Genomic DNA, 12530 nt, shown 5'->3' with positions numbered 1-12530 from the left:
CCACCTGACCCAACACCCTAGATCCACTACAATTCGCATACCGCCCCAACAGATCCACAGATGACGCAACACCAGTGCCCTCCAAACTCATCACTAAGCTCAGGGCCCTGTGTCTGAACCCCTCCCTGTGCAACTGGGTCCTAGACTTCCTGACGGGCTGACCCCAAGTGATGAAGGTAGGCAACAACATCTCCGCCACGCTGATCCTCCACAGAGGTGCGTGCTCAGTCTCCTACTGTACTCCCTGTTCACCCATGACTACGTGGCCACGCACGTCTCCAACTCAATCAGTGGTAGGCCTGATTCCTAACAACGACGAGACCGCCTACAGGGAGAAGGTGAGAGCCCTGGCGGAGTGGTGCCAGGAAAATAACCTCTCTCTCAATGTCAACAAAACTAAGGAGCTGATCATGGCCTATAGGAGACAGCAAAGAGAGCATGCCCCCATCCACATTGACAGGGATGCAGTGGAGAGAGTCAAAAGATTAAAGTTCGTCAGGGTGTACATCACTGAGGAGGACCTGAAATGGTCCCATTGCACTGACAGCGTGGTGAAGCGCCTCTTCAACCTCAGGAGGCTGAAATTCGGATTGGCTCCTGGATCTATGGCCTGTTCCCCCCACTACCATCTACAAGGTAGAGACAGTACCGGTGCATCAAAGCTGGGACTGTGAGACTGAATAGCATCTATCTACAGGCCATCAGACTGTTAGACAGTCACGACTAGCCGGTCTCCGCCCAGTCCCCTGCCCTAAAGTTCAGACACTGTCAATAGCCGTCCACCATCCGGTACTCTACCATGCACCTTAGCGTCTGCTGCCATATGTACATAGAGCCATTGAACATGGGTCGCTTTTATAATGTTTACATACTGTTTTATCCACTTTATACTGTATTCTAGTCATGGCTTATCCTATATAACTACTGCTATACACACCTTTTCTATTCACATACTGTCTATACACACCATTCACAAATACAGTACTAGTCAAAAGTTTAGACACACCTACTCAGGGTTTTTCAGGGTTTTCCTTCATTTGTACTATTTTCTACATTGTAGAATAATAGTGAGACATCAAAACTATGAAATAACACATATGGAATCATGTAGTAACCAAAAAAGTGTTAGACAAATCACAATATATTTTATTTTTGAGATTCTTCAGAGTAGCCACTCTTTGCCTTGATGACAGATTTGCACACTCTTGGCATTCTATCAACCAGCTTCATGAAGAATGCTTTTCCAACAGTCTTGAAGGAGTTCCCACATATGCTGAGCACCTTTGGCTGCTTTTCCTTCACTCTGCTGTCAAACTCATCCCAAACCATCTCAATTGGGTTGAGGTCAGGTGATTTTGGAAGACAGGTCATCTGATGCAACACTCCATCACTCTCCTTCTTGGTCAAGTAGCCCTTACACAGCCTGGAGGTGTGTTTTGGGGGATTGTCCTGTTGAAAAAAAAATGATAGTCCCCCTAAGTGCAAATCGGATGGGATGGCATATTGCTGCAGAATGCTGCGGTAGCCATGCTGGATAAGTGTGCCTTGGATTTTAAATAAATCCCAGACAGTGTAACCAGCAAAGCACCATCACACATCCTCCTCCATGCTTCATGGTGGGAACCACACATGTGGAGATCATCCGTTCACATACTCTGTTTTACAAAGACACAGCAGTTGGAACCAAAAATCTCAAATTTGGACTCAATCAGACCAAAAAACAGATTTCCACCGGTCTAATGTCCATTGCTCATGTTTCTTGGCTCTTCTTTTTATTGGTGTCCTTTAGTAGTGGTTTCTTTGCAGAAATTCAACCATGAAGGCCTGATTCATGCAGTCTCCTCTGAACAGTTGATGTTGAGATGTGTCTGTTACTTGAACTCTGTGAAGCATTTATTAGGGCTGCAGTCTGAGGTGCAGTTAACTCTAATGAACTTATCCTCTTATCTTGGTCTTCCTTTCCTGTGGCAGTCCTCATGAGAGCCAGTTTCATTATAGTGCTTGATGGTTTTTGCAACTGCACTTGAAGAAACTTTCAAAGTTCTTGAAATGTTCCGTATGACTGACCTTCATGTCTTAAAGTAATGACGGACTGTCGTTTCTCTGTGCTTATTTGAGGTCTTGCCATAATATGGACTTGGTCTTTTACCAAATACGGCTATCTTCTGTATACCACCCCTTCCTTGCCACAACACAACTGATGGCTCAAAAAAATTAAGGAAAGAAATTCCACAAATGAACTTTTAAGGCATTCCTGTTAATTGAAATGCATTTCAGGTGACTACCTCATGAAGCTGGTTGAGAGAATGCCAAAAGTGTGCAAAGCTGTCATCAAGGCAAAGGGTGGCTACTTTGAAGAATCTCAAATATAAATATATTTTGATTTGTTTAACACTTTTTTGGTTACTACATGATTCCATATGTGTTATTTCATAGTTTCGATGTCTTCACTATTATTCTACAATGTAAAAAATAGTAAAAATAAAGAAAAACTCTGGAATGAGTAGGCGTCAACTTTTGACGGGTACTGTATATTTATATTCCGGACTCTGGTCCGCAAGCAACTGTCCTGCAATTCTATCCATTTTGCCATGGGGTTTTGTACTGTGTATTTATACTGAATTTTTGACATTGCTCACTGTAATATACTGCTGTACATATCATTCTTAGTATATCTTGTGTAAATTCAACTGGTGTATATACGTGTAGATTGCATTTGGGTTACTGTTACAGTGCTATGTGTTGTTAATTGGATTCGTTCCAACATTTGTTGATTATTTGTCTTTTTTTGGGGGGGGGGGGGGGTACTGGTTTGACATTATACTACATTGTTAGGAACAAGTAACATAAGGTGGGTGCAAAAAAGTGCTTAACAAGGCTCTCCAACCCTGTACCTGGAGAGCTACCTTCCTGTAGGTTTTCCCTCCAACCCTAATCTAGCACACCTGATACTAGTAATTAGTTGGTTGATAAACTGAACCAGGTTAGTTACAACTGGGGGTTGGAGTGAAAACCTACAGGAGGGTAGCTCTCTAGGAACAGGGTTGGAGAGCCCTGTGCTATAACATCTGCAAAACTGTGTATGTGACCTATGAACTTTTGGTAATGATACAAAATATCACTCAATGAGCTGCATTCCTCATGCTTGAAAAACTACAATATGTGCATTTTGCAATGATAGATGGGCAACAATAATGCCTCTATGATATACACATACTATTGTATTAGTCATTAATCTTTGGATTTATAAAAATCTATATGCGCGCATGTGTATGTATTGTGGCGAAATCTGTAAATACCGCTATAGTATTGCAGACATTTGAATGGATACTTCTGTAAAAAAAAATACACCTTGTGGAGTGTGTGTAGAGCAGGGGTAGGCAACCCTGTTCCTGAAGTCCTGTACTGCAGGATTTTGTTCCAACTAGTCACCCACCACACCGACCAACTGAGCTAATTGATCAGTTCAGTGATTGCCTAAATTTTACACACCTGGTCTTCCAGGTCGGTTAAATCAAAAACATTAAGTGCCTGTGGCACTCCAGGAACAGGGTTGCCTACCTCTGGTGTAAAGACTGCTATCTATAAAGCCAACACCTCTGAGTTAAGTTGGTGGCTGGTTTCATAGGGACCCATCTGCACAGCCCAGCCCCATTTCAGCTAGACCTGAGCGCTGGTGAGATTTAGTTGTCTTGGATACACTATGTCTGCATTCATGTGTTGTGAAGCTAATGCCATGTGCCCCAGGGAACCTTTTCCAAGATTGTCAAAGGCAGGCGCAAGTCAGACAATAGGCTGTAAGAGAAAGCCCCAGTGTACTATCTATCCATTGTTTAGGAAAACACCAGTCTCAACATCAACAGTGAAGAGGCGACTCCAGGATGCTGTCCTTCTAGGCAGAGTTGCAAAGAAAAAGCGACATTTCAGGCTAATAAAAGATTAAGATGGGCAAAAGAACACAGACATTGGACTGAGGAACTCTGCCTAGAAGGCCAGCATCCCGGAGTCGCCTCTTCACTGTTGACTTTGAGACTGGTGTTTTGCGGGTACTATTTAATGAAGCTGCCAGTTGAGGAATTGTGAGGCGTCTGTTTCTCAAACTAGACACTCTAATGTACTTGTCCTCTTGCTCAGTTGTGCACCGGGGCCTCTCACTCTTTCTATTCTGGTTAGCGCGGTTCTGTGAAGGAAGTAGTATAGTGTTGTATGAGCTCTTCAGTTTCTTGGCAATTTATTGCATGGAATAGCCTTAATTTCTAAGAACAAGAATAGACTGACGAGTTTCAGAAGAAAGTTCTTTGTTTCTGGCCCTTTTGAGCCTGTAATTGAACCCACAAATGCTGATGCTCCAGATACTCAACTAGTCTAAAGGCCAGTTTTATTGCTTCTTTAAATCAGCACGTTTCAGAAAAATGGAGGCCAATTCCCTCTCTCACACACACAGTCTTGCACAGCTAACCTTGTGGGGACATACAATTCAGTCCCATTCAAATTCCTATTTTCCCTAACCCGTACTCTTAACCTAACCCTAGCTCCTAAACCCCCTAGAAATAGCATTTGACCTTGTCGGGACTAACAAAATGTCCCCAGTTGGTTTGTTTACTATTCTTGTGGGGACTTCTGTTCCCCACAATAATAATTCAACATGTCCACACCAACAAACCACCACCACCACACAAATACACTAACTCTCACAACTCCACTGATCATAGAAAACAAGTAGTAGCAGTATCATATGGTATTAGTGGAGATCAGACAACAAATCAGATTAGAAAAACGCAAAATGGCAATGCAAATATGATCTCATACATTTAATAAAACGGGTGACATTACATTAAACTAAGCTCATAATGACCTTGCTTTTTATAGCCAGGTTGGGATGCACTAATCCGATCTAGTGTAATCTGTTTCAATCTCTGATAAATGCTTACCACATGCATCTCTCTGAACGGATGGTTCCTATTGGCCCATCCATAGCATCTGCTATTCCTATAAAGAGCTTCACCACATGATTAAACTGAGCACTTCGTTCTCATTCTCCTTGTTTTGTTTTGTAGCTGCGCAGTCCAGGATGTAACGACAGAATGCATGTTAAATTGTAAATTCACAAATAGGAATATATCCTGATCATTACATTTTCAAAGCCTTGTTATAAGTAACTTAGCACATTTTTAAAATTCTTATATTACAATTGACATGGAATTATTATCAGAGATACACTGAGTATACAAAACATTAAGAACACATGCTCTTTCCATGACATAGACTGACCAGGTGAAAGCTATGATCCCTTATTGATGTCACTTGTTAAATCCACTTAAATCTGTGTAGGTGAAGGGGAGGAGACAGGTTAAAGAAGGATTTTTAAGCCTTGAGACAATTGAGACATGGATTGTGTATGTGTGCCATTCAGAGGGTGAATGGACAAGGCAAAATATTGAAATGCCTTTGAACGGGGTATGGTAGTAGGTGCCAGGCGCAACATTGCTGGGTTTTTCACACTCAACAGTTTCCCGTGTGTATCAAGAATGGTCCACCACCCGAAGGACATCCAGCCAACTTGACAACTGTGGGAAGCATTGTAGTGAACATGGGCCAGCATCCCTATGGAATGCTTTCGACACCTTGTATAGTCCATTGAGGCTGTTCTGAGGGCAAAAGGGGGGGGGGGGGGGCAACTCAATATTAGGAAGGTGTTCCTAATGTTTGGTATACTCAGTGTATACACTATAGTAGATATACTGGATCTTGTAACAGTGATGGAACTGATCAGAGAGTAGGCATACATTGACAACAATACAGTATGTGACAGGCAGGGAGGGACGTGAACTTGCAGTGGTCTGGACTTATTCTCCAAATAAATTATACACCATGCACTTTTTGACACTTACAGTTGAAGTCGGAAGTTTACATACACCTTAGCCAAGTACATTTAAACTCACTTTTTCACAATTCCTGACATTTAATCCTAGTAAAAACTCCCTGTCTTAGGTCAGTTAGGATCACCACTTTATTTTAAGAATGTGAAATGTTAGAATAATAGTAGAGAAAATGATTTATTTCAGCTTTTATTTCTTTCATCACATTCCCAGTGGGTCAGAAGTTTACATACACTCAATTAGTATTTGGTAGCATTGCCTTTACATTGTTTAACTTGGGTCAAGCGTTTCAGGTTGCCTTCCACAAGCTTCCCACAATAAGTTGGGTAAATTTTGGCCCATTCCTCCTGACAGAGCTGGTGTAACTGAGTCAGGTTTGTAGGCCTCCTTGCCCACACATGCTTTTTCAGTTCTGCCCACAAATTTGTATTGGATTGAGGTCAGGGCTTTGTGATGGCCACTCCAATACCTTGACTCTGTTGTCCTTAAGCCTTTTTGCCACAACTTTGGAAGTATGCTTAGGGTCATTGTCCATTTGGAAGACCCATTTGTGACCAAGCTTTAACTTCCTGACTGATGTCTTGAGATGTTGCTTCAATATATCCACGTAATTTCCCCTTCTCATGATTCCATCTATTTTGTGAAGTGCACCAGTCCCTCCTGCAGCAAAGCACCCCCACAACATGATGCTGCCACCCCAGTGCTTCGCGGTTCTTCGGCTTGCAAGCCTCCCCCTTTTTCCTCCAAACATAACAATGGTCATTACGGCCAAACAGTTATATTTTTGTTTCATCAGACCAGAGGACATTTCTCCAAAAAGTACGATCTTTGTCCCCATGTGCAGTTGCAAACCGTAGTCTGACTTTTTTATGGCGGTTTTGGAGCAGTGGCTTCTTCCTTGCTGAGATGCCTTTCAGGTTATGTCTATATAGGACTTGTTTTACTGTGGATATCTTTTTACAAAGATACCTTTGTACCTGTTTCCTCCAGCATCTTCATAAGGTCCTTTGCTGTTGTTCTGGGATTGATTTGCACTTTTCGCACCAAAGTACGTTCATCTCTAGGAGACAAAGCGTCTTCCTAATGAGCATTATGACAGCTGCGTGGTCCCATGGTGTTTATACTTGCAAACTATTGTTTGTACAGATGAATGTGGTACCTTCAGGCATTTGGAAATTTTCCCAAGGATGAACCAGACTGAGGTCTTGGCTGATTTCTTTTGATTTTCCCATGATGTCAAGCAAAGAGGCACTGAGTTTGAAGGTAGACCTTGAAATACATCCACAGGTAGACCTCCAATTGACTCAAATTATTATTATTTTTTATTTAAAAAAAAATGTTACCCCTTTTTCTCCCCAATTTCATGGTATCCAATTGTTTTAGTAGCTACTATCTTGTCTCATTGCTACAACTCCCGTACGGGCTCGGGAGAGACAAAGGTTGAAAGTCATGCGTCCTCCGATACACAACCCAACCAAGCCGCACTGCTTCTTAACACAGCGCGCATCCAACCCGGAAGCCAGCCGCACCAATGTGTCAGAGGAAACACTGTGTACCTGGCAACCTTGGTTAGCACGCACTGCGCCCGGCCCGCCACAGGCGTCGCTGGTGCGCGATGAGACAAGCACATCCCTACCGGCCAAGCCCTCCCTAACCCGGACGATGCTAGGCCAATTGTGCGTCGCCCCACGGACCTCACGGACTCAAATTATGTCAACCTATCAGAAGCTTCTAAAGCCATGACATAATTTTCTGGAATTTTCCAAGCTGTTTAAAGGCACAGTCAACTTAGTGTATGTAAACTTCTGACCCAATGGAATTGCGATACAGTGAATTTTTAAGTGAAATAATCTGTCTGTAAACAATTGTTGGAAAATGTACCTGTGTCATGCACAAGGTAGATGTCCTAACCGACTTCCCAAACTATAGTTTGTTAATTAACAACATTGGTGTATTCTGCCCCCTGGTGGTGAAACCAGCCTAGAACAGGGGCTATCTCTAATTTGAGTTTGAGATAGTCCCCCAATAATGATCAAAGGCTGATTATGTGATTATGCCCATAGGTATTTATTGAAATGCATTGTTGTCAATGTTTTTAAATATTCTTTCCACAGTATTTTTGCTTATAAAATAACCCATATCCATATAACTTGTCCACAAAGTGCCTTAAAAATTATGCTTTAAAACATTTCATATTATTTCCAATAAGTACCATGACAAGGGACATTTTGTCCACACTCGTATATTACACTAAAGTATTTAAACAATATTTAAACATATAACAATGAGTTAATTTTCCTCCAGTCCCATCTGAAGTGTTCTGTGTCTTTGGATATTGGTTACTGTGTGAAGTGTTCTATATGTTTGCATATTGGTTAGTTTGTGTGTGAAGGGTCTTGACTAGCCCTGGAAGCCAAGGCCAGCAGGGTGACACTGTATACCTCTGTCTCGTCTCCTCTCAGGGTGAGGGGCGCACACACCTGCACCACCTCATTCGGCTAAAATCACACATACAGACACACGCACGCACGCACCGACACAGACACACACAATCAGAATTAAATCAACAATCAGTGGAGGATGTACAGTACATGTGCAAATACAATAAGAGGAAAATATATTTTTTGTAATGTAGAAAGCCACATGAAGGAACAGGAAGTGTAGTTGGTACGTTCTCTTCACACTGAGACTTTGTAATACATACAGACTCTTTTTTTGTATGCAGTTATGGTTTCACTTGATTTGCACATTTTCTTTGATAACTGAAATATGTCAAAACAAAAACGACCATCCTATGCAGATCTAAGGGAGTGAAATAACTAAAACTATATTATACAGTTTTCCCTTCACGTGGAAGCACCTGGGACGAATAACTTGACAGCTTGCTGTGTCTAGTACAGGGCTCTCCACCCTGGACGTGGAGCACTACTGTACTGCATGTTTTCACTCCACCCCTAACCAAACACACCTGATTCTAATAATTAGCTTGTAACTACCCTGATTGAACATTTATCTGAATAGGAGGTGAATGTTACACCATAGTGCACAACAGAGCAGTGTTTCTCGGGGGACCACTAGAGTGTGCACATTTCTGTTATAACCCAGAGCTAACACACCTGATTCAACTAATCAAGGGCTTGGTGATGTGTTCATAAATTGAGTCTGATGTGGTATTGCTGCTGGGCTAGAACAAAAATGTGGCCACCTTGAGAAACACTGTGTTAAAGTACAGGTCATGGTATGGTTATACACCATTCTAGATCTGTCCATTCAGGAGAAGTGAATGGCAATTAAATTCATGAACTAAAAAACTTTCAGCCACGTTTTCCTCGTGAGATTATTTTCAATAGATGAATTGAACTGAATTGACCCCAAAGCCCAATTCATGTTGAGGCTTTTAGACGGCAGTCTCACCTTAAGGCCACAAGGAGGAGTCCAGATCACAGTGATGGTGCGTCTGTGGCCGGCGTCCACCGTGCCCCTGGTCGGCTCCACGGTGAAGCCCCTCTGTTGCAGTGCCTGAAGCCCCTCCCAGCTGAACTCCACGTTCTGCACATGGACAGGAGAGGGCAAAGTTCACAACATAGGTAAGGTCAACACAGGAGGAGAGGGAGGGGGAAGTCATGTGTTGTGGTCAAGTGGTCCGATTGTCTACTCTTCTCCCCTAACTGTGCAGTTGCTCACTCCATCTCATGGAATAAACAGCATGGGATCTTTTCAGAAATGTGGTGGAAACTAACTCCCTAGCCTATGCTTTCACTAATTCACTGATTTTGAATCCATGAGAGAGAGTAAATAAGGGGGAGTGGTACACTGCAGCCAATGTTAGGATCTCCAAATGAATCTGAACTCATACTAATGACGTTATTTAAGCTAGATTTCAAGCTGTTTTTAATTATGTTATTTCAACCTGTTTTGTAATGACGGTATTTCAACCTGTTTGTAAGGCTGCTGCTGCTGGAACCAGTGAGCTAGCAGTGACCCTGGTCGTGGTCATGTGCGTGTTTACTTTATTTAAAGATAGGGTGTTGTAACCAAAAGTCTCCAGAAGAAGTCTAACCCCTTGTTTTTTAATTGTAATCAACAACAATAGTATAAGTATTAGCCTACCTTTTTGGCCATAGGCTGTGTGGAGCAGATGCAGCCCACCTCCAGCTCTCTGACCGCTGGGCTCATGGCCCCCTCTCTGTAGACCCCTCTAAGGGTGAGCAGCACAGGGAGAGGGGGCTTCTCACAGTCTACTACACAAGGAGAAGAGAACAAGCAAAACAGGCTTACAGTCACAAATCAAAAATTGAAAACATTTGTATTTGTCACATGTTTCGTAAACAACAGACTGTAGACTGACAGTGAAATGCTTACTTACGGGTTCCTTTCCAACAAATCAGAGTTAAATATTAGTGACACGAGGAATAAATACCAGTGAATAACAAATAACAAGTAAAAATAACATGGCTATATACAAGGAGTACCAGTACCAAGTCGATGTGCAGGTACTTGAGGTAGTTATGTACATATAGGTAGGGGTAAAGTGACTAGGCAACAGGATATATAATAGACAGGTAGCAGCAGCATATGTGGCGAGTGTGAAAGTGTGTGTGTCAGTATGTGAGTGAGTGAGTGAGTAGAGTCCATTATGTGTGCATAGAATCAGTGCAAGAGAGTTAGTGCAAAAAAGGGTCAATGCAGGTAGTCTGGGTAGCCATTTGATGAACTATTTATCAGTCTTGTTTAGCAGTCTTATGGCTTGGGGGTAGAAGATGTTCAGGGTCCTGTTCGTTCCAGACCGTGTGGTAGCATTTCATGGCTATTGGTGAATGCTACGTGGAGATAGTAATTTAGATCAAATCAAATCAAATTTGTCATATACACATGGTTAGCAGATGTTAATGCGAGTGTAGCGAAATGCTTGTGCTTCTAGTTCCGACAATGCAGTAATAACCAACAAGTAATCTAACTAACAATTCCAAAACTACTGTCTTGTACACAGTGTGAGGGGATAAAGAATATGTACATAAGGATATATGAATGAGTGATGGTACAGAGCAGCATAGGCAAGATACAGTAGATGGTATCGAGTACAGTATATACATATGAGATGAGTATGTAAACAAAGTGGCATAGTTAAAGTGGCTAGTGATACATGTATTACATAAGGATACAGTCGATGATATAGAGTACAGTATATACGTATGCATATGAGATGAATAATGTAGGGTAAGTAACATTATATAAGGTAGCATTGTTTAAAGTGGCTAGTGATATATTTACATCATTTTCCATCAATTCCCATTATTAAAGTGGCTGGAGTTGAGTCAGTGTCAGTGTGTTGGCAGCAGCCACTCAATGTTAGTGGTGGCTGTTTAACAGTCTGATGGCCTTGAGATAGAAGCTGTTTTTCAGTCTCTCGGTCCCAGCTTTGATGCACCTGTACTGACCTCGCCTTCTGGATGATAGCGGGGTGAACAGGCAGTGGCTCGGGTGGTTAATGTCCTTGATGATCTTTATGGCCTTCCTGTGACATCGGGTGGTGTAGGTGTCCTGGAGGGCAGGTAGTTTGCCCCCGGTGATGCGTTGTGCAGACCTCACCACCCTCTGGAGAGCCTTACGGTTGAGGACGGAGCAGTTGCCGTACCAGGCGGTGATACAGCCCGCCAGGATGCTCTCGATTGTGCATCTGTAGAAGTTTGTGAGTGCTTTTGGTGACAAGCCGAATTTCTTCAGCCTCCTGAGGTTGAAGAGGCGCTGCTGCGCCTTCTTCACAATGCTGTCTGTGTGAGTGGACCAATTCAGTTTGTCTGTGATGTGTATGCCGAGGAACTTAAAACTTGCTACCCTCTCCACTACTGTTCCATCGATGTGGATAGGGGGGTGTTCCCTCTGCTGTTTCCTGAAGTCCACAATCATCTCCTTAGTTTTGTTGACGTTGAGTGTGAGGTTATTTTCCTGACACCACACTCCGAGGGCCCTCACCTCCTCCCTGTAGGCCGTCTCGTCGTTGTTGGTAATCAAGCCTACCACTGTTGTGTCGTCCGCAAACTTGATGATTGAGTTGGAGGCGTGCATGGCCACGCAGTCGTGAACAGGGAGTGAACAGGGAGGGTGAACAGTCGTGAACAGGGAGGGTGAACAGGGAGTACAGGAGAGGGCTCAGAACGCACCCTTGTGGGGCCCCAGTGTTGAGGATCAGCGGGGAGGAGATGTTGTTGCCTACCCTCACCACCTGGGGGCGGCCCGTCAGGAAGTCCAGTACCCAGTTGCACAGGGCGGGGTCGAGACCCAGGGTCTCGAGCTTGATGACGAGCTTGGAGGGTACTATGGTGTTGAATGCCGAGCTGTAGTCAATGAACAGCATTCTCACATAGGTCTCTTGTCCAGATGGGTTAGGGCGGTGTGCAGTGTGGTTGAGATTGCATCGTCTGTGGACCTATTTGGGCGGTAAGCAAATTGGAGTGGGTCTAGAGTGTCAGGTAGGGTGGAGGTGATATGGTCCTTGACTAGTCTCTCAAAGCACTTCATGATGACGGAAGTGAGTGCTACGGGGCGGTAGTCGTTTAGCTCAGTTACCTTAGCTTTCTTGGGAACAGGAACAATGGTGGCCCTCTTGAAGCATGTGGGAACAGCAGACTGGTATAGGGATTGATTGAATAT

The 12530-nt window shown here is 43.2% G+C and overlaps 1 protein-coding gene across 3 annotated transcripts in view; it reads right to left on the bottom strand.

The window, feature by feature from the left end:
- Positions 1 to 7925: 7925 nt before the first annotated feature.
- Positions 7926 to 12530, bottom strand: part of cfap74 (cilia and flagella associated protein 74) — a 49520-nt gene continuing 44915 nt past the window's right edge. For all 3 annotated transcript variants that reach the window (XM_036947180.1, XM_036947181.1, XM_036947182.1), the window contains exons 37-39: positions 9990 to 10120; positions 9294 to 9428; positions 7926 to 8377 (exon numbers count right to left, since the gene is read on the bottom strand). In XM_036947180.1, coding sequence (XP_036803075.1) covers positions 8255 to 8377; positions 9294 to 9428; positions 9990 to 10120 — 389 coding nt within the window. In that variant the 3' untranslated portion in view covers positions 7926 to 8254. The remainder of the gene's footprint in view (positions 8378 to 9293; positions 9429 to 9989; positions 10121 to 12530) is intronic.

This window comes from Oncorhynchus mykiss, chromosome 16 (assembly GCF_013265735.2).
Source record: "Oncorhynchus mykiss isolate Arlee chromosome 16, USDA_OmykA_1.1, whole genome shotgun sequence".
Taxonomy (NCBI): domain Eukaryota; kingdom Metazoa; phylum Chordata; class Actinopteri; order Salmoniformes; family Salmonidae; genus Oncorhynchus; species Oncorhynchus mykiss.
Note: the sequence above shows the minus strand (reverse complement) of the source record. Positions and strands in the feature narration are given on the sequence as shown.